At 52.5% G+C, this 22341-nt stretch overlaps 1 protein-coding gene across 1 annotated transcript; it reads right to left on the bottom strand.

Annotated features, from left to right (window-relative positions):
• Positions 1–245: 245 nt before the first annotated feature.
• Positions 246–22114, bottom strand: LOC125629908 (killer cell lectin-like receptor subfamily G member 1). Its single transcript, XM_075119709.1, has 7 exons — positions 21995–22114; positions 7859–8020; positions 6703–6952; positions 6035–6133; positions 3526–3713; positions 2486–2589; positions 246–844 (listed from the first exon to the last, which is right to left on the bottom strand). Exons 1-7 carry the CDS (start codon positions 22112–22114, stop codon positions 718–720), a joined length of 1050 nt encoding a protein of 349 aa, XP_074975810.1. The 3' UTR covers positions 246–717.
• Positions 22115–22341: the final 227 nt, after the last annotated feature.

The following is a 22341-nucleotide window of genomic DNA, read 5'->3' as shown; positions in this document are numbered from 1 at the left end:
GGACCTGCATGAAAACCTCCTAAGCTTACTTTACCAGCTTAGGTTAAAACTTCCCCAAGGTACAAACTATTTGACCCTTGGACTTCCACTGCCACCATCAAACGTTTAACTGGGTTTCTGGGAAATCCTCCCCAAAACCTTGCACCCCACTTCCTGGGGAAGGTTTGGTAAAAATCCTCACCAATTTGCATAGGGGACCACAGACCCAAGCCCTTGGATCTTAGAACAATGACAAAAGCATTCAGTTCTTGAAAAGAAACATTTTAATAGAAGAAACAGTAAAAAAGAAAAGGATCACCTCTGTAAGATCAGGACGATAAATACCTTACAGGGTAATTAGATTCAAAACATAGAGAACCCCTCTAGGCAAAACCTTAGGTTACAAAAAGACACACAGACAGGAATATTCATTCTATTCAGCACAACTTATTTTATCAGCCATTTAAAGAAATCATAATCTAACGCATATCTAGCTAGATTACTTACTAAGTTCTAAGACTCCATTCCTGTTCTGTCCCTGGCAAAAGCCTCACCCAGACAGACACAGACCCCTTTGATGTTCTCCCTCTTTCCAGCTTTTGAAAGTATCTTGTCTCCTCATTGGTCATTTTGGTCAAGTGCCAGCGAGGTTATCCTAGCTTCTTAACCCTTTACAGGTGAAAGGATTTTTCCTCTGGCCAGGAGGGATTTTAAAGGTGTGTACCCTTCCCTTTATATTCATGACACCATCACATACACCTCAGGTTTGCTACAGATCCACTGTCTTCCCATGTAGCACCGTGAGCTGCTGACCCCTTTCTCGTCGTTCAGATACGCGCAGTCACCTCCTCCTCTTAAGTGAAACCTGCAACACAGAAGCCAGGGAGCTGCAGTCAGGCAGAGGCCAGGCATTTCACACCAGTCCCAGCCAGGGGAGCCGTTCTCCACAGTGCAGGCCTGAGTGCGGAGCAGCTACTCTCCCAGCCCCTCAGGAGCAGAGCTCAGGACAGCGGGGGCTTTGCAGAACCGCTGACTGTTCCTGACCCTCTATGCTGAGCAGCCCACAGGGGTGCTGGAGAATGGACAGTCCCCAGCAGGACAGAGAGAATTTGTTAGACTGATTGTCAAAAGGGACCGGCCCTCTAACAAGAGGGGCAGACCATCACCAGAACCAGACGACTGAGCAGGAAAAGCGGGGGACAGGAGGGATCTCGCCTCCTTGAAACACATGGAGCAGAACCAAGATGACACTGAAAGAAGAAATTGCATTCAGGGGTTTCCTTTTCCGTTGATCTATAACTCTTGAGCTTTCCATTGGGGATGGGGGAAAAAGAGTGTTGAAGAAGTTCCTTTGTGAAACCATGTGTTCCTTGTTTGTAACCCTCACGTGACTCTCCCAGAGTTCATCTGGTGTGGAGGGTGGAGCTCTAGGGACAACATGCCTCTCGGGAGATTTGGGAGGGTTCAGCACTGGTTTTGGATCCTACAGCAGCTGATCTGCAGGGTCCCACATCCTAAGGAGCATACCAGACAGGGAGTCTGTACCCCAGGAGAGTGCCACAGAGGCCCGAACTCAGGACAGTGTCTGGTAGCTCTTCAGACCCAGTGAGGCTGGAAGCAGGTGGGATCCAAAGGTTGGGTCCAATACAGCAGAATGGGGACTGTCCATTGGGGAGCCCTGACCCAGCGCCAAAAGAGCCTGATTTTTCAAAGTACTGAAGTAACCCAGACCAGAGAAGTGGGGGGGGGGGTCTCCATCCCCCTCTAATGGCTGGCCTGCAAAAGAGCTTTATCCATCGGGGGGGAGTTTCAGTTAAAGAAGTGGATTCTTTCGCTCCTATGGCAGAGGCTCATGCTTCTAGTCCTGAAGTCCCAGGGTTCAAGCAGCGCTGGTTTTGTGATCACACTTGGAGCCCACTGAAACCCATCGCGGGGTGTTGGCTGGGCAGCCATCACTACTGTACCCCGTTCCCGTGGGAGCCCCAGGCATCCAGCACCTGTGAACCGCAGGCTCCTTTAACATCGGTGCCTTGTTGCGGATTCAGAGGCCTCACCAGCCAAGTCACTCAAACCTGCCGGCTGCAATCCCCAGCGGGACCTGCACCTGCCATGCAGTGCTCGGCATGCTGCCCTCTCTAGCAGCCACTGTTAACCTGAGCTCCCTGCTGCCTCCTTTCCCCGGGGGGGGTCAGACACCCCAGGGACCTTGCTGAAGAGGGCTGGGGGAGAACAGCGAGTGTCCCAGCTGAAATCCCAGCGCGCTGCGAGGGCATCTCTGGCTGTGGCGGGCTCTGTCTCCGGCCCAGCTCCGTGCTGCGGGGAGGAGCCGAGAGTTCAGGGACACGCCGGCTCCCATCGGTCTCCGATACACGCAGGACGCGAACGGACCAGGGTCGTGTCTGGTTGTTTCACTAGCACTGAGTGGTGGATCTACCTGAGCTCAAACAGCTCAGACACCAGAATCCCAAGCCCAGGGGATTAGTCCAGAGGGGCGAGAGAGACTCACAGGTGGTTGAATTTGGTGCTGTTGGTCCATTTCCAGGGCTGACCCTGTTCCCTCCGGAGGCCGATCCAGTGGTCCTGGACACCCTTATGGCGCAGCAGGAACGCCTTCAAGAAAGCCGAGGGACAGCAGGTATCAGCCCCAGCTCCGGTGCTTCCCCACCCCCACCCCTCCAGGGCTCTGTGCCGCAGAGAATCCCAGTCTCATATTCATAGAGTGTCAGGGTTGGAAGGGACCTCAGGAGATCTTCTAGTCCCACCCCCATCCCCAATTAAATCATCCAACAGATTTTTGCCCCATACCCCTAAATGGCCCCCTCAAGAATTGAACTCACAACCCTGGGTTTAGCAGGCCAATGCTCAAACCACTGAGCTATCCCTCCCCCCATACTGAAGAGTGCTCAGTTTATTTTTTTTGGGGGGGGGGTGTTCCCCTGCCTTTTGCAAAGTACAAGATCACCCAGGCAGTATTAACCCTCCCCCTGCACAGAGCAGCCCCACCCCTGTGCTCCCAGTCACCCACACCCCAAGTCCCCCTGGGCTGGGGGCAGCTGCTGGGTCTGAGCTCTCTGCAGAGACCTCTCTTCTCACAGATCAGCCCCCGCTCACCACAGCAAGGCAGGAGGAGGGAGCGAGTCAAGCTGAAGTGGGAGCGGTCAATGTGAGAGGATCCCCTCCTCCCCCCCTCCTCAGCTGGCTGCTCCTTTCCCATCCCCACAACAGGAGCACTGGCTGGGTTCTCAGTCCCACTCCAGCAGCCAGCAGGCCAGGAGATGCCTGAGCCAGCCCTGCCCTAGACAGAAGCTGTCTCCCTATTTGGGGAGGGGGGCAGCTGAGAATGGGCAATCCCTGTGATCACACACAGACAGTAGGGCCCTGGGCCCAGCCAGGGCTGGCGTTCAGCAGCTGGAAGTTCATTCACTCTGGCCTCCCAGCACGGGAGGGCTCAGAGCTGCTCCTCACCCCACGGGGCAGAGCCCAGGGCCTACTGCAGCAGCCACCACTGTGCCAAGATCAGTGTATGGCAATTCAAGAGTCTCTCACCATTTCCTGCTCACTGTCGATGCCAGCCAGGGAGGCACCCGGTGCACAGCAGCGGCTCCGGCTGTCAGTCCAGCTCCCTTCCGTCTCTGAGAAATAGTAGCATTTCCCTCGGTATCCCATCCAGCCGTCCGGGCACGAGGGGCCAGCAGGGGGGCACAGATCAGCTGATGAAAGCTGAGATGTCAGCACTGAGAATGAGACAGTCACATGGAGGGTAAGAGTTACACCTAGAATTGGGCATTTGACTGGTACAAAAATTGGTCAACTGACCAGTCAAATCTGTCAAAGAGTGGTCAGATATTTTAAAATACCAATTTATCAGAATTGGTTACCTCCCGCCAGGAACAAAAAAGAGCAAGACGTCATTCTCTCCAGTAGGTTTAGCTTTCGATAGATACGGATCTACCTAATTTTTTTTAAAAAATGTACTTCACTGAGTTATTTTAGCTCAGAAAAAAAAGGCAAAACAATGAAACCAGGTTCCAGAAAGCACAAGTGAGGCTCCAAGACGCAATCCGAAAGGCAGGCTGCCTCCTACCCCTAGGGCTCTCGCTGGAGTATTTGACTGTGGCCAAACAGGCAGTCAGTTGACCGGCTTGCCAAGCCCATTGGGACCCCCAGCTGGGGCTGGACCATGGCAATCAGACACAGGGGGACGGAGACGTTTGTCACTGTAAATTTGCCTGGCAAGAAGGATTCCAGGGACACTCCCAGCCTGCGAGGGACTGACACAGCTCAGAGCATTTCACCCCAGGCACAAGATCAACAGCTGGACGTTCAACCTCGCAACAAACAGCAGGTGAACAACTGAGAAGAACTTGGGAACTTTCACACAGGGACATGAACGCCACAAGGGGGCGCCAGAAACCACAGCAACGGGAAGTGACCTGTTGCACTGTGGGCCAGGAATGATGGAACTTAATTCACCTCCTACCTGCAGACTTTTCTCTCCCCAAACACAGCAGCAAGAAAGGCACTTTCTGGAAGCCCTCACGGCAGTGTAACCCTTTCAGAGCCATGAAAAAGCAGCAGTGGGGTCACCCATAAGTGACACCAAAGAGAATTTGAAAGACCTGTCCAGTTGAGAGGAGTTGGACTCAAACCCCTCCAGATGTTTTTGTGCACGTCACTTTTGTTTGCACCACAGTAACTCGGTAGCTGGTTTTCAAGCCTTCTCATGTGGCTGGCGCTCAGCGAGGAAGTCTGGGAGAGTTAGGAAACGTGGCAGCGGTGATCAGAAAACGAGCATGTGTTCACCTCACGCACAAGGCATGTCTGACCCTGTAGATTTAACTGTCCAGTGCACGGTAGCCCACACCCCTGCCCTACTGAACTGAGCAGAGAAGTCAGTGACTAACAGTTGATGGCACAGGCTGTCTCCACCATCCATCTCCAGGTCAGATGCCACATGTTCTGCAGAGCTCCCTGCACCTGCAGGTGTGTAACCAACCCTAAGCTCACAGATTCCCACCTTACACAGTGAGAGCCAATGCTGCCCATTGCAACAGCCTGCCATTACAGCAGGGAGCTGGGATTCAGGGCCCATCTGTATCAGAGCAATCTGCACCGGTATAATCACAGTGACGCAGTGACATCAGGGCAAACACCTCCTGGAGATGCGCTGGAGCAGTGCAGCTCGCTCTGGTAACTTCCTGCAGCAAACTGCACCAAGGCAAGCTCCTTTGTGCACCAGTGCAGTGCGTCTCCTTTAGCGGTTTGCACCAATTCAACTGCACGGATGTCATGACATCGGCACAGAGGATTCCTAATGCAGACAGACCTGGATTCAATCCCCTCTGCCAGCTGCTAAACCCTCCTGGGGCCCAGTGATCAGATCCCAGGGCAGTAGAGAAATCCCATCCCCAACAGTCACCAGCATGCCCTGCCCCAGACGACAGGGGGATACAGCAGGGTTCATGTTCACGGCAAACAGATGCCCTCTGCACGAGCACACGCTGTCTGGGCAGCCCGGGGGTGTGAATGGTGCTAAGGGACCCTTCATGGCCAAGCTCAGCGATTGGGGGGTTTCCACACTGCGCTGGTGGAGGGGTCTCGACTGACTTCTACGGCTCATTTCAGTAACACTGCAGCACCTGCCGCCCGGCCACAGGCGTGACCTGAAGATCCAGGAAGGCCAGGCTAGTAACCTCAGAGCAACACAGGGAAGGCAAAGGGCTCAGGGATGTGCTGCACCCTGTCCCATTGGACACCCTGGACAGGGACTGTTTCATGGTGCATGGCAAAGGCGACTTGGGTCCAAAGTGCTCAGAGGTGGGCTGAGGGGATAATGTCAGTCAGATTGTCCCGACACAGAGAGTGCCCAGGTGCAGGGGTCTGGGAGGGAGCAGGAGGAAGGTCGGGGAGGAAGATCCCCCAGGAATCCTCTGTCCCAGGGGCAGAAGCCAGACAGGCCAGGAGGAGAGAGTGAGCGTGGTAGGTCACGGGGGAATGGGATGCACGGAGATCGTAGATGGAGGGGAAGGGAACGGGGCGGAAGCTGGGAACTCACCTGCCAGAGCAATGATGGCAGCGATCAAAGGAGACGATACAACTATCAGGGCAACCACAACTCTACGGGTTGGACTTTTCTTGCAGTTACAAGGAGGGTCTGAAACAGAAAGACCCGTCAGGCAGGGCTGGGAGGACACCTCTCACTGACAGCACCGGGGCTGGAGCTGCCCTGGAACATGCATCGTTCTGTCCATTGCTCCTTCCGTCACACACTCTGGGAGGGGAGCCCAGAGGGTGAGGCAGACCCCCCCCACCAAGGGCAGATGGAGGGTCCATGGCTCCCTAGAGCTACCCTGGGGCTGTTACCAAGATCCGGCTCTCGCTGCGTAGCAGGGCCTCAGAGCAGCAGCCGGGCCATGGTAAGCCGCAGCTGTGGGGAACTACAGACCCTCCCCCTGCTCTGGGCAGGGAGCCTGGGGGGAGGGATATGGACCTGGGGCTGCTCTCAGCCCCCCACCCCAGGGAAGTGGAGGGTCATCCACGGCTCCCTGCAACTGCCTGGACTCCAGCTGCCAGCCAGAGGTGGGGTGGGGGGACCTCAAGGGGAAGAAGAGGGGGAGGGGCAGGGCCAGTGACAAAAAGTGGGAGGGCCACGCCCCCTTCCAGCACCCCGGGCAGTCTCGGTGTCTCTCTCCAGCCTGCCCCCAGGCAGAGATGCCCCATTACCTGGGTTCCCTCCAGTCTCCAGGTGTCCATTGCCATTAACACACAACTCCTGCAGCGGCTCTTCACTCTCAGCAACCCAGCTGCTGGCCCCATTGTCCCTCTCAGCGACACTCAGGCCACAGACGCTGCTGCAGGTGCTGGGCTGGGGTCGGCTCCTCTCGGTCTGAGTGGGTCCGATTTGGCAGCAGCAAAGCCGAGGCAGAGGTCCTGGCCCTGGCTCCCTGTCCCTGCTCCAGACTCTCCAGCCGATCTGAACCCGAGACGGACCAAGTAGGACAGGTCAGGGGTGGGGGAGGCCATTTGTGGTTTCTTGTTCCCTGCCCAGCAGCCCAACCCCCTGCCAGAGGCAGTGCCATGATGATTAAAACCCCTTAACTCCTATCAGCCCCTCCGCCCCCAGGACCTCAGAGACCTGATCTACTACAGGCCCCTCCCACCCGTGACAGGAACCCAGCTGGGGGGTGGGGGAGAAGACCCTCCTCACACACACAATCCTCCTAGAAGTAAGTGTGAGTCGGATATCAGAAGGGGAGGGGCTGGGGCTCGAAACAGCCTTGTCCCTGGTCCAGCCCCCTCCTTGGAGGGCGGGACTTGAACCAGTGTCCAGCGCTCCTCTGCCCAGCCCCTCCTTTCCCTTCCGGGGGGGGCTCTCCCGAACCCCCACCGCTCTTCGGCTCGGGGCCTGCCCCCCGAATCACCCCCCTTTGGCCCAGAGTCCCAGCCCTTCGGCCAAGGACAGGCCCCCGCCACTGTGCTGCCCTCCCCATGCGGTCCCCAGGCACCGCCCAAGCCCCGCCCCCTTTTGGAGCCCCGCCCCCATGCGGTCCCCAGCCCCGAGCCCGAGCCCCGCCACCCATTCGGGCTCCGGTCCCTCCCCCTCCCCATTTGGTCCCCAGCCCCTAGCCACCCCCCTCCCTGGTTCCTCCCCCTCCCCATTTGGTCCCTGAGCCCGAGCCCCGCCACCCATTCAGGCCAGGGCCCCGGCCCGGGCCCCGGCCCCGGCCCCGGCCCCTCCCCATCCCCATTCGGGACCGGGGTCCCCCCTCGCCCAGTCCGGTGGTGGCTGGAACCGGCCCGCAAACCCCGCCGAGCAGCCAGCAGCACCCACCCACCCACCCGCGGCCCGGGCAGGGACCCCTGGGACCCGGAGTCTCACCCGCGGGAAGAGCGCCCGGCGCCGCAGCCCGGGGAGGAGCTGAGGTCCCAGCAGCCAGGCGGGCTCGCAGCGGATCCCGCCCGGTGAGTTCGCAGCCACAGAGCGACCGAAGAGCGACCGGCTTCCCTGTGACCCCCGCGCCAGCTTCGTTCCCACGTGGGTCTGAACAGCGGAAACGTCCGTGCCCGGGGGTCACCGCAACAGCGGCCGATCCCCGCCCTCAGCCCCGCCTCCATTTAACCCCTCGACTCCCGGCCGCTCCGCTCCCCACAAACCTTCCCCCTCTCTCCCAGGCTGGCCGGGTGCCCGAGCGGCGTCCCGCCCGGCCCCGGGCAAAGCTCCGATCGGGGCTCAGTCCTCGCCCTCCCTGGCCTGCCCTCCCTGCCCGCCCTCCTCCTGAAACCTTGTCCTCCCTCTGCCCTCCCCTGCTCCCCCCACCCCCGACCCCTCTGATCGCTGCTTCCCCCTCCTGCCAGCTCCCCGGGGCCCTTCCATAGGCTCTGTCCTTGGTCCCCTGGGGCTGACCAAATAGTATATAAACACATGGGGCGGGGAGGGTCCTTACTGGTTTGTTTCGGTGTAACAGTGTGTGACAAGGAGGGGGGAGGTCTTGAGAAAAACAAACAAACAAACAAACCAGTAAATGTGACATGGTTTATGGCCAGCCTCCCTCTTCTGTTCTCTTCTCCCTCTGCCCCTCCTCTCTGGGTTGTCTCCTCTGTAAACACAAATTCAACTCCCCTCTCCATGCTGACAACTCACCCATTTGCCTCTCTGCACCAGCCCCATCTCCTGCTGGCCAAATGAACACCTCAGCCTGTCTCTGGGACATCTCCTTGTGCCTACCTAGCTGTCAGCTCAAGCCCAACATGGCTAAAGCAGAGCTCTCTGTCTCTCCCCTCCTGTCCAAGCCCTCTCTATTACCTCCTTTCTCCATCGCTGTGGACAACGCCAGCATCCTCAGGCCCATAACCTGTCATCTTCCACTCACACCTCTCCCTAGGTCAGGGGTGGGCAAACTTTTTGGCCCAAGGGCCACATCGGGGTTGCAAAACGGCATGGAGGGCTGGGTAGGGAAGGCTGTGACTCCCCAAGTAGCCTGGCCCCCACCCCCTATCCACATCCTCCAACTTCCCGCCCCCTGACTGACCCCCATCCCTAACCGCCCCCTCTGGGACACCATCCCCTAACCAACCCCTGTCCCTGAGTGCCCCAACCCCTGTCCACACCCCTGCTCCCTGACAGCCCCCCCCCGGGATTCCCACACCTATCCAACCCCCCCGTTCCCCATCCCCTGACCACCCCCCCCAGAACCTCCACCCCATCCAACTGCCCCCTATCCCCTGACTGCCCCTTATCCAACCCCCCCACCTGCTTACCACGCTGCTCAGAGCAGCAGGAGCTTGCAGCCACGCTGCCCGGTAGGAGCAGCAGGCCAGAGCACCAGCGGCACAGTGAGGTGAGGCCGCAGGGGCGAGGGGACAGTGGGGAGGGACCTAGGGCTAGCCTCCCCTGCTGGGAGCTCAGGGGCCGGGCAGGACAGTCCCGCAGGCTGGATGTGGCCCGTGGGCCGTACTTTGCCCACCTCTGCTCTAGGTCCTCACATCCAGGGCTGTGCTTAAGTCTTGTGGTGTTTTCCTGCATAACATCTCTAAGATACAGCCTTTCCTCTCCATCTACACAGCTAAAATTCCTATCGAGGCTCTGATCGCATCACATCTCAGTTACCACCACATGCTTCTCTTTTCCCTCTTCCCCAGCTCATATCCATTCAGAATATTGCTGCAAGCTGCAAAGATCATTCTCTGAGCCCACTGCTTTCACCATGTCACCCCTCTTTGCATCCCTCCACTGGCTCCCCCTTCTCTATTGCATCAAACAGAAGCAGCTTGTCTTCTCCTAACCGGACATCTCTCATTCACTGTTCCAAGGCGCTGACTCCCACCTCCAATTGGTCCATGCTGCCAGCAACACCCACTTGTTAAATTTTCAGACAACCACCTTCATGCTTTCTGCCACATGCCCTTCATGCTCGGAAGGAGAGCCCCTTAAACATTTGCAAACCTACCTCATTATCCATCTCCAATTCCCAAATCAAAGCTCTTCTTTGCCCTGAGGTCTACCAAAAATTCAACAGCCTGTCTCCTGGGGGGCTGAGACCACTGCCTATCATACCGACCGATACAGTCTCATTATTTCCTTGCACTCCCCTGTCTGTCTGTCTCCATCTGTCTCTTGTCTTATACTTAGATTGTCAACTCTTTGGAGCAGGGACTGTCTTTTGTACTTTTTTGTACAGCACCTAGCACAATCGGTTCCTGATCCATGACTGGGGCTCCTATGTGCTACAGTAATACAAATAACACTGGCTAGAGAATGTCACTATTATGGCTTCAGTGCCCTCCTCCCCCCCCCCCCCCCCCCACAAAAAAGCAGCAAAACAAAACAAAAAAAAAATCAACCTCCCAGCTCAAAACGTATGTGTTTACACTCAGCTGGCGAACTCAATGTAAAGTACTAGTAGAGGTGAGGGAGAGGTGTCTTTTACCTTGATGTAGCTAGTCCAGGAATGCTATACGCTCAGCCTGGTATTTACCTGGACAAGTGACACAGAGGTTAAAGCCACCTGTGCCTTCTCTCCACTCGGATTTTACATCAAGTTAGCTATCTCCTTGTAAATACACTTTTGCAGTGAAGACAATGCCTGGGAGACTCCTACCTCAAGCCCCGAACTTCTGGTTGAGCTAGAAATTATTTGCAACATTTAAGAGCCCACTGATTGAAAGAGGTTAAACACACACAACATTTCTCCATTTTATCTTTGTGCAACTGACAGCACTCTGTGTAGTCAGTTTCACTGCTTCCCCCAGAGAAGCATTCATCAAATCTTTGGAAGCTGTGCACTGCTTCAGGACACTACAATCAGTCATGTCTCTCTCCCCCCACACCCTCCACATGTGTATTCATCAAGACCTAATCACCTTTATTTATACCTCTTCTGTACCCCTCTAACTAGTGCTTCATACACATCCCCAGGGGAAGCAGAGGGCAAATGAGTGCACCCCACGCTCAGAGAGACACTGACTTGGGAGCGATTTCTGGACACGGTTGAAAATCTTTTCCAAAGGAAGGATTGTCTGTAGAAAAGTGACTATTTTTGGAATGCAAGGGTTTTCAGGAAAGATTGTCAAGACTATAGGACTTTCCTGTTTTCACAATATTGTTCTGAAACTTTTAAAATCAATCTTTTGTTCACTATATACTCTCTTTCATGCCTCTACCCCCTTTGACCCAAAACCTGAGTTTGTTCTAAGTGGAAAAAATGCAACTAAATTTTTTGCAAAAAATGTTGATATACATTTAAACATTTGATGGGTCCCACCCCAGAGATGGCTGCATTTCAGCACTGGATGAATGATCGCTGTGCATTGTTACCATATGGCTGTCAACCAGCTGCTGCACCCAACCCCAGAGGCAGTTATATTTCAGTACTTGGCAAGCAATTGTTGTACCAATAAAATAAAAACCAGCATGATCTTATAAAAGGGACAAGGCAAAATGCCATTTTTATTGTAAATATAATAAAAAGAAATATAAAACTCACACTGTTGTATTGTTACTTATTCCTTACGTAAATATATATATAAATATACATATATATATATGTATATATATTCATTCATTCATTCATACCAGTTCTGCATAGGGGTTATAGTTACCAGCCTAGAAGCTGCTCGTGACAGAGTACTGGCCAGGTAACCTGTACACGAGAGTGGAGCCGAGTCCATGTCAGATGCGCATCCGATGATCCTGAAGGGTAGTGGCAGAACTGGAGACTCAAAGTTCTCAGTCCTTAGTGTCCATTTTTGTAGGAATTTCTTCCTATGCCAGTCTGTGGAATTTGCTTTGTCATATTGTTAGTCATGACTGCTCCAGGATGGCTGTCAGGTGCTCATCAGCTTTCTTTATCCTTTGAATTGATCGGGTGGATCCTAGTTTGCCCTCCGGTGGGGTTCTCTGGTTGTCTCCACCTGGCGTCTTCCTCGGCCAATTGATGTTAAATTCCTAGGCTGGCACTTCCCTGATTATTCAAAACCCACCATTCATTCACATACATTCCTTACTTTAATAAAAACACATTTCTCATTTCACCGACTATTGTTATTTTATTTGAGACTCCCTGTCTCTTAACATTCCTTCGGTATTGACTTTCTTTTATCATACAAAGGTGTTATTTTTTTGAGACTCCCTGTTTTTTAACATTCCTGATCCAAACTATAGAGGGTGGGAGTCTCTATGTGGCATTTCTATGAGCGCCGCTCCAAATTGCGGCTCTTCGCCATGTTTCAAAAAATCATGTCAATCTCCATCACAAAGTATCCCTTTGTAAAGTAGAGCCAATTGAACATAACCATTTAAGAAAGTCACGTTAATTGATTGGTTTACATTTATAAGCGTCAATCTCAATTACAATCAATGGAAAGCCTCAATACAGAGAAAGCAGAATCAATTGAGTGGTTTAGTTTTACAAGCGTCAGTCTTACTAACAAGCGAGAGAAAGTATCACTTCAGAGAAAGCAGAGCCAGTTGAGCAGTTTGCAAGGTACGGTTTGCAAGCTTTAATACAGAATTGTAAATCAATATTGCAGATTTACAATTATGTCAAATGGAAGAATTATAAATGTTATAAATGCAGATTTACAAATACTATAAATCAATATTGCAGGTTTACAATTTATTATGAACAGAATCACAAATATTAAGAATATGCCTACACAATCCCTGGGCAACCTTGCTGCATGGCTATTGCCAGCTGCCCCAACCCAGAGGTGGCTGCATTTCATGCACTGGGTCTGTGATATACCATAGGGATTAGGCAAGCTGAAGACTCAGAAGTAGACCTAAAAAACCTGTATCTATGGAAACTGAGGCAGTAACACACCTATCCTCCTTTCAGGTATTTTGTTCATCCCTTTCCTGGTGACACATGTGAAACTGGATCATACCAGCTTCAGGGTAGAGACCATGCAGTTCTAACTAAGTGTCTCTACAGCACCTAGCACAGCTCTTCAGGGCAGAGACAGTCTCTTACTACATACAGATACAGCACCGAGCACAATGGGATTCTGTTCTGCTGGGAGCCATAAATCACTGAACATTAAATCCCACCAAATGAGGGTAAATCCAGCCTCATCATGGTATCCACTCATGATACTCCACACCTGAACATACTCATTATATGAACAACATGACCCCATATCTCAATGTCTGTACTTTGACCCGTTAAACTTTTACCCCCAATCGGGGAGATTGCAGATTATGTATTCCTTATGCCATCTGTTCCTAAACCAAATTTCGCACCCCTTGGTAATCTGTACCTTATTCCCTGATAACCAGAAACTTCTATGCTTAAACTCTGTACCATTTTCTTTTTTCTTCAACATCATCTTAATAAAATTATTAAATCTGCAAATAATAGTACATCATTCATGTGTCCTGGGAGGCCCTTTAGCCGACCTTTGGGGGCTGTAAAAACAACAATAGGGCTGCTGCAATATCAGGATCTCCCAAAGAACCTCTGATCTCCACCCAAGCCCATGTCCCTCTTTGCAGATAAGGGGGTTCGGAGTCAGTGTCACAAGCCACTGCTACGTAGGAAGATCACAGCTTCCCTCGTCCAGGGACTTCATGGCTGCAGCACTCCTTGCAGCTCAGGTCCCTGCTCCATCTCCCCCTCTCTGTGCATTCGCTGAGGGGGGAGCCCGAACTCCCCCCTTCACACACATCATGTCTTCCCCCATTGCTAGGGCAAGGAAAAACCCGCGAAAAAAGCCAGCCGCAAGGGGACTGCAATACACACAGGGGCGTGGCCATAAACTCTATTAGCATCCTGATCCTGGATTGGACAAGGCACCAAGAGCCTTAACTACATCCGCTGTTGAAATGAATGAAACTTGACCGGCGTGGCGGGACATTTGTAATGACACTGATCAGATTAGCACAAAGCGCGCCAAATCCCTTCAAGGGGACAGAGCCCTTTGGTTCAGCCCTCCTACGTGTGCAGCAGGCAACAGACAGCATGGGCCATTGCAGTGTCTAACAACCTGCCACGGCAGTAAAGGACCCAGGGGGTCTAGCACGTGATTTAGAGCCATGATAGGAGCTTCGCGGCTCATGGCCACTTCTTGCTTGCTGGTTGCCAGGAGCCAAAGAGGACCAGAGCTTGCAGATCATACGCAGCAGTCAGGCAATGACCAAAACCTGCTGGATTATGCAGGGCCCATGGCTGGCTGGCAGCAGGGCTGGGACAAAGACCCAGGATGGGCTAACAGCCGCGTTGCAGCCACTTGACCTAGGGGGCAGTGTGTGGGGAATGGGGGAGCGAGAGAGGCTGCTGGGGCTTTCAGGCTGAGGCCCTGAGGCGAGCGCAAAGAGGATGCTGGGGCCACGAGAAAATGGCCAGACAATACGCTGCAGTAGCCACTAAGGGAAGTGGCCGACCAGCAGCCTGCAGGCCCCCCAGAAGGGGGGAGCACAGAGTGTGACACAGGCACGAGGCTGTGTGGTTGAAGAGGACGCCCGGCCCGTCACATGTGCAGACTTTTGTTTCTCCTGGTGGGTGCTCCACCCTGAGGCCCAGCCCTCGCTCCGCCTCTTCCTGCCCCCTTCCCCCAAGGTCCCGCCCCACATGGCCGCCACTCACTCCTCTCCATCCCCTCCCCCAAGGCCCCTCCCCCGCCTGCCACTTGCTCCTCTCCGCCCCTCCCCCGAGCGCCTCCTGCTAGCCGATCCAGCCCCGGGGCTGCTGGAACAACTGGTTGGTGGCCAGCCAGGGAGCCCTGGAGCCACGGCTCACATATCCCACCTGGGCGTCTCTGGCTAGCAGCAAACACCTCCCTGATTCCAGGCAGATGTGGGGAGCTGGTTTAGGTTACATGGTGCATGGAGGGGGGCCATGCTGAAGGGTGCAATCTGACCCCCCAACCCCCCTCAGTGGTTCACCTCTCAGAGGTGCACTTTGATTCCAGGGGCCGTGACTGTGGGTTTCATTCCCACCTCTGGGTTTTCTTTGTTGCAGTCGCTGGGAGCTGCTCCCACCTTCCCTCCCTGATTCTTTCAGGTTTTCCTTCTTCTCCCTCCTCTCTTCTCTCTCTTTCCTTCTCCAGTTCCTGCTTCTACCGTAGTCCTTTCTCTCCCCCGTCCCCTTCCTGCGTTTCTCCTGTTCCCCCTTTTCTCAATCCTCCCTCCTTCCTTTCCTCACCTCAATTTCAACCTCTCCCCTCCCGCCCCGCGTGTTCTCCCCACCCCCTCTCCTGAGTCTGCTCTGCATGCAGCCCGTTCTCTGGGTGTGGGGGTAGGAGGCTTTCAAGGGGAGCCCTGCTCTCTGTGATGAACAATGTGCTGTCCTTTGGTTTCCAGTGGACATTTGTGTTACGGTTGTTACAGCCAGAAACCTTCCCTAATACTCTGTTTACATGGCTATCAACGCCACGCCACCCTCCCCTCCTCCTCCTCCTGTGCCCCCTGGCCCTGAGGTGGGCGGGACCCCAGATCCCACCCAGAAATGGCGGTTACAGGGTTTGAGTTTTCTCACACTGTTTTCAAAGATCAGTCTGACTCCATTTCATGAATTTTTCATTTCCCTCCCCTGCCCACCGGAGGAGGGCCGGGTAGGGAAGGCTGTGACTCCCCAGATAGCCTGGCCCCCACCCTCTATCCGCCCCCTCCCACTTCCTGCCCCCTGACTGACCCCCATCCCTAACCGCCCCCTCTGGGACCCCATCCCGTATCCAACCCCTGTCCCCTGTGTGCCCTGACCCCGATCCACACCCCTGCTCCCTGACAGCCCCCCCGGGAATCCCACACCTATCCAACCCCCCTGTTCCTCATCTCCTGACCGCCCCCCAGAACCGCCACCCCATCCAACTGCCCCCGTCCCCTGACTGCCCCTTATCTAACACCCCCCAACCCCTTACCATGCTGCTCAGAGCAGCAGGAGCTCGCAGCCCCGCCACCTCGCTGCCCAGTAGGAGCAGCGGGCCAGAGCGCAGATGGCGCAGTGAAGTGAGGCTGCAGGGGCGAGGGGACAGCAGGGGAGGGACCGCGGGCTAGCCTCCCCTGCCGGGAGCTCAGGGGCCGGGCAGGACAGTCCCACAGGCCAGATGTGGCCCGCGGGCCATAGTTTGCCCATCTCTGCTCTAGGTCCTCACATCCAGGGCTGTGCCTAAGTCTTGTGGAGTTTTCCTGTGTGGATGGAGAGGACACAGCCTTTCCTCTCCATCCACACAGCTAAAATTCCCATCGAGGCTCTGATCACATCACATCTCAGTTACCGCCACATGCTTCTCTTCTCCCTCTTGCCAGCTCAGATCCATTCAGAATATTGCAGCAAGCTGCAAAGATCATTCTCCGAGCCCATTGCTTTCACCATGTCACCCCTCTTTGCATCCCTCCACTGGCTCCCCCTTCTCTATTGCATCAAACAGAAGCTGCTTGTCTTCTCTTTCAAGGCCCTTCACGTACTGTCCTCTCCCAACTGGACATCTTTTATTCACCGTACCAAGGTGTTGACTCCCACCCCACCCCCCGCACCACCACCACCAAAAAGCAGCAAAACAAACAAAAAAAATCAACCTCCCAGCTCAAAACGTATGTGTTTACACTCAGCTGGCGAACTCAATGTAAAGTACTAGTAGAGGTGAGGAAGAGGTGTCTTTTACCTTGATGTAGCTAGTCCAGGAATGCTATATGCTCAGCCTGGTATTTACCTGGACAAGTGACACAGAGGTTAAAGCCACCTGTGCCTTGTCTGAAGCACTTATCCTGAAGCACTTACATGAGAGGAAAGTGATCAGGAACAGTCAGCATGGATTCACCAAGGGAAGGTCATGCCTGACTCATCTAATTGCCTTCTATGATGAGACTACTGGTTCTGTGGATGAAGGGAAAGCAGTGGATGTATTGTTTCTTGATTTTAGCAAAGCTTTTGACACGGTCTCCCACAGTATTCTTGTCAGCAAGTTAAAGAAGTATGGGCTGGATGAATGCACTCTAAGGTGGGTAGAAAGTTGGCTAGATTGTCGGGCTCAACGGGTAGTGATCAATGGCTCCATGTCTAGTTGGCAGCTGGTGTCAAGTGGAGTGCCCCAGGGGTCGGTTCTTGGGCCGGTTTTGTTCAATATCTTCATAAATGATCTGGAGGATGGTGTGGATTGCACTCTCAGGAAATTTGCGGATGATATTAAACTGGGAGGAGTGGTAGATACGCTGGAGGGCAGGGATAGGATACAGAGGGACCTAGACAAATTGGAGGATTGGGCCAAAAGAAATCTGATGAGGTTCAATAAGGATAAGTGCAGGGTCCTGCACTTAGGGCGGAAGAACCCAATGCACAGCTACAGACTAGGGACTGAATGGCTAGGCAGCAGTTCTGCGGAAAAGGACCTAGGGGTGACAGTGGACGAGAAGCTGGATATGAGTCAGCAGTGTGCCCTTGTTGCCAAGAAGGCCAATGGCATTTTGGGATGTATAAGTAGGGGTATAGCGAGCAGATCGAGGGACGTGATCATTCCCCTCTATTCGACATTGGTGAGGCCTCATCTGGAGTACTGTGTCCAGTTTTGGGCCCCACACTACAAGAAGGATGTTGAGAAATTGGAGAGAGTCCAGTGAAGGGGAACAAAAATGATTAGGGGTCTGGAACACATGACTTATGAGGAGAGGCTGAGGGAACTGGGATTGTTTAGTCTGCAGAAGAGAAGAATGAGGGGGGATTTGATATTACCTGCTTTCAACTACCTGAGAGGTGGTTCCAGAGAGGATGGTTCTCGACTATTCTCAGTGGTAGAAGAGGACAGGACAAGGAGTAATGGTCTCAAGTTGCAGTGGGGGAGGTTTAGGTTGGATATTAGGAAAAACTTTTTCACTAGGAGGGTGGTGAAACACTGGAATGCGTTACCTAGGGAGGTGGTAGAATCTCCTTCCTTAGAAGTTTTTAAGGTCAGGCTTGACAAAGCCCTGGCTGGGATGATTTAATTGGGGATTGGTCCTGCTTTGAGCACAACATTTCTCCATTTTATCTTTGTGCAAATGACAGCACTCTGTGTAGTCAGGTTTCAGAGTAGCAGCCGTGTTTGTCTGTATTCGCAAAAAGAAAAGGAGGACTTGTGGCACCTTAGAGACTAACCAATGTATTTGAGCATAAGCTTTCGTGAGCTACAGCTCACTTCATCAGATGCATAAAGTGGAAAATACAGTGAGGATGTTTTTATACACAGAGACCATGAAAAGATGGGTGTTTATCACTTCAAAAGATTTTCTCTCCCCCCACCCCACTCTCCTGCTGGTAATAGCTTACCTAAAGTGATCACTCTTCTTACAATGTGTATGATAATCAAGGTGGGCCATTTCCAGCACAAATCTAGGGTTTAACAAGAATGTCTGAGGAACAGTGGGGGGGAGGGGGAAGGAATAAACAAGGAGAAATAGGTTACCTTGCACAATGACTCAACCACTCCCAGGCCTAAGTTAATTGTATCCAATTTGCGAATGAATTCCAATTCAGCAGTCTCTGGTTGGAGTCTGTTTCTGAAGTTTTTCTGTTGTAATATCGCAACTTTCATGTCTGTAATTGCGTGACCAGAGAGTGAAGAAGTGTGAAGCCTGTTGATTGTTCTTTAGCCACTTGGATGTGCAGCAGTGCAGCTGCTCACAATGCACATAGAGGCAGGGATAGGAAAATGGCAGTCCAGCATTAGAGTTACTCATGCCAAGCCACTGGCCAAGTGGCCTGGACATGAGGAGGGAGCAGGGCGTTGTCAGATGCACATCTGATGCTCCACAGTTGGTTTGCAGAACCAGACCCTCAGAGAAGCATTCACCAAATCTTTGGAAGCTGTGCACTGCTTCAGGACAATACAATCAGTCATGTCTCTCTCCCCCCACACCCTCCACATGTGTATTCGTCAAGACCTAATCATCTTTATTTATGCCTTCTCTGTACCCCTCTAACTAGTGCTTCATACACATCCCCAGGGAAGGGGAGGGCAAATGAGTGCACCCCACGCTCAGAGAGACACTGACCTGGGAGCGATTTCTAGACACGGTTGAAAATCTTTTCCAAAGGAGGATTGTCTGTAGAAAAGTGACTATTTTTGGAATGCAAGGGTTTTTCGTGAAAGATTGTCAAGACTAGGAATTTCCTGTTTTCACAATATTTTTCTGACACTTTTAAAATCAATCTTTTGTTCACTATATACTCTCTTCCATGCCTCTACCCCCTTTGACCCAAAACCTGAGTTTGTTTTGGGTTAAAGTGGGTGGAGGCATGGCAGAGTAGCAGCCGTGTTAGTCTGCATCTGCAAGACTAACACTGTTTCAGAGTAGCAGCCATGTTAGTCTGTATCCACAAAAAGAAAAGGAGGACTTGTGGCACCTTAGAGACTAACAAAGACATTTGAGCGTAAGCTTTCATGAGCTACAGCTCACTTCATCGGATGCATGCAATGGAAAATACAGTGTGGAGATTTTATATACATAAAGAACATGAAAGAATTGGTGTTACCATACAGACTGTAACAAGAGTGATCAGGAAAGGTGAGCTATTACCAGCAGGAGAGCAGAGGTGGGTGGGGAGGGGGCGGAGGGTGAAGAAAACCTTTTGTAGTGATAATCAAGGTGGGCCATTTCCAGCAGTTGACAAGAACAGTAGGGGGGGGGAAATAAACAAGGGGAAATAGTTTTACTTTGTGTAATGACACATCCACTCCCAGTCTTTATTCAAGCCTAAATTAATTGTATCCAGTTTGCAAATTAATTCCAATTCAGCAGTCTCTCCTTGGAGTCTGTTTTTGAAGTTTTTTGATGTTGAAGAATTGCCCCTTTTAGGTCTGAGTTCGAGTGACCAGAGAGATTGAAGTGTTCTCCGACTGGTTTTTGAATGTTATAATACTTGACGTCTGATTTGTGTCCATTTATTCTTTTATGTAGAGACTGTCCAGTTTGGCCAATGTACATGGCAGAGGGGCATTGCTGGCACATAATGGCATATATCACATTGGTAGATGTGCAGGTGAACGAGCCCCTGATAGTGTGGCTGATGTGATTAGGCCCTATGATGGTGTCCCCTGAATAGATATGTGGACACAGTTGGCAACGGGCTTTGTTGCAAGGATAGGATCCTGGGTTAGTGGTTCTGTTGGGTGGTGTGTGGTTGCTGGTGAGTATTTGCTTCAGGTTGCGGGGCTGTCTGTACGCAAGGACTGGCCTGTCTCCAAAGATCTGTGAGAGTGATGGGGCGTCCTTCAGGATAGGTTGTAGATCCTTGATGATGCATTGGAGAGGTTTTAGTTGGGGGCTGAAGGTGATGGCTAGTGGCGTTCTGTTATTTTCTTTGTTGGGCCTGTCCTGTAGTAGGTAACTTCTGGGTACTCTTCTGGCTCTGTCAATCTGTTTCTTCACTTCAGCAGGTGTGTATTGTAGTTGTAAGAATGCTTGACAGAGATCTTGTAGATATTTGTCTCTGCCTGAGGGGTTGGAGCAAATGCGGTTGTATTGTAGAGTTTTCCTGTAGACAATGGATCGTGTGGTGTGTCCTGGTTGGAAGCTGGAGGCATGTAGGTAAGTATAGCGGTCAATAGGTTTCCAGTATAGGGTGGTGTTTCTGTGACCATCGCTTATTAGCACCATAGTGTCCAGGAAGTGGATCTCTTGTGTGGACTGGTCCAGGCTGAGGATGATGGTGGGAGGCAAATTGTTGAAATCATGGTGGAATTCCTTAAGGGCTTCTTTTCCATGGGTCCAGATGATGAAGGTGTCATCAATGTAGCCCAAGTAGAGTAGGGGCATTAGGGGACGAGAGCTGAGGAAGCGTTATTCTAAGTCAGCCATAAAAATGCGGGCAGACTGTGGGGCCATGCGGGTACCCATAGCAATCCCGCTGACTTGAAGGTATACATTGTCCCCAAATGTGAAATAGTTATGGGTGAGGACAAAGTCACAAAGTTCAGCCACCAGGTTTGCCGTGACATTATCGGGGATAGTGTTCTTGACGGCTTGTAGTCCATCTTTGTGTGGAATGTTGGTGTAGAGGGCTTCTACATCCATAGTGGCCAGGATGGTGTTTTCAGGAAGATCACCGATGGATTGTAGTTTCCTCAGGAAGTCAGTGGTGTCTGGAAGATAGCTGGGAGTGCTGGTAGCATAGGGCCTGAGGAGGGAGTCTACATAGCCAGACAATCCTGCTGTCAGGGTGCCAATGCCTGAGATGATGCGGCGTCCAGGATTTCCAGGTTTATGGATCTTGGGTAGCAGATAGAATATCCCAGGTCGGGGTTCTAGGGGTGTGTCTGTGCGGATTTGTTCTTGTGCTTTTTCAGGGAGTTTCTTGAGCAGATGGTGTAGTTTCTTTTGGTAACCCGCAGTGGGATCAGAGGGTAATGGCTTTTAGAAAGTGGTGTTGGAGACCTGCCTAGCAGCCTCTTGTTTATATTCTGACCTATTCATGATGACGACAGCACCTCCTTTGTCAGCCTTTTTGATTATGATATCTGAGCTGTTTCTGAGGCTGTGGATGGCGTTGTGTTCTGCACGGCTGAGGTTATGGGGCAAGTGATCTTGCTTTTCCACAATTTCAGCCCGTGCACGTCGGCGGAAGCACTCTCTGTAGAAGTCCAGTCTGTTGTTTCGACCTTCAGGAGGACTTCACCCAGAATCCTTCTTTTTGTCGTCTTGGTAGGAAGCTCTCTGTGGGTTAGTATGTTGTTCAGAGGTGTGAGAAATATTCCTTGAGTTGGAGACGTCGAAAATAGGATTCTAGGTCACCACAGAACGGTATCATATTCGTGGGGGTGGAGGGGCAGAAGGAGAGGCCCCGAGATAGGACAGATTCTTCTGCTGGGCTAAGAGTATAGTTGGAGACATTAACAATATTGCTGGGTGGGTTAAGGGAACCACTGTTGTGGCCCCTTATGGCATGTAGTAGTTTAGATAGTTTAGTGTCCTTTTTCTTTTGTAGAGAAACAAAGTGTGTGTTGTAAATGGCTTGCCTAGTTTTTGTAAAGCTCTCCAACACCACTTTCTACAAACCATTACCCTCTGATCCCACTGAGGGTTACCAAAAGTTAGTGCCTGTCTCACCTCCCGCAACCTGCAAGGTCTCGTGCCAGCAAAGGGAAGGTGCATTCTGCAGATCTGGAGCTGCATTCGCATGTCCTGAGGGCTGTTCTGCACCATGGTCACCACGGGCAGGTAGGTCATCAACCTCCATCTCTGTCCCAGCTGCAGGATGGCCTCTGGTGCCTGCTTCCTCAGGCACCTGGAGATGCTGAAATAGGGGTGGGGTTGGCAGAGCAGGAGAACACCCCATGAGGTTAAGAAATGGCAGTGAGAGCCTTTTCCCTCCCTGGAAGATTACGGTGTCCCTCTGTGGGGACTCCCTTCCTGGCAGGTGCTGTGCTTTCGTTCCTGGACACTGCCAGGAGGCC

Source organism: Caretta caretta, chromosome 14 (assembly GCF_965140235.1).
Source record: "Caretta caretta isolate rCarCar2 chromosome 14, rCarCar1.hap1, whole genome shotgun sequence".
NCBI classification, from domain to species: Eukaryota; Metazoa; Chordata; order Testudines; family Cheloniidae; genus Caretta; species Caretta caretta.
Note: the sequence above shows the minus strand (reverse complement) of the source record. Positions and strands in the feature narration are given on the sequence as shown.

Excerpts from the sequence above, each read along its gene's own strand:
- LOC125629908 (XM_075119709.1), bottom strand. The coding sequence starts at position 22,114 with ATGACCTACCTGCCCGTGGTGACCATGGTGCAGAACAGCCCTCAGGAC. Across the intron at positions 6,953-7,858 it reads GCCGGGCGCTCTTCCCGCGG|ATCGGCTGGAGAGTCTGGAG; the intron begins GTGAGACTCCGG and ends TCTCGGGTTCAG. Across the intron at positions 2,590-3,525 it reads TCGACAGTGAGCAGGAAATG|GCGTTCCTGCTGCGCCATAA; the intron begins GTGAGAGACTCT and ends GCTTTCTTGAAG.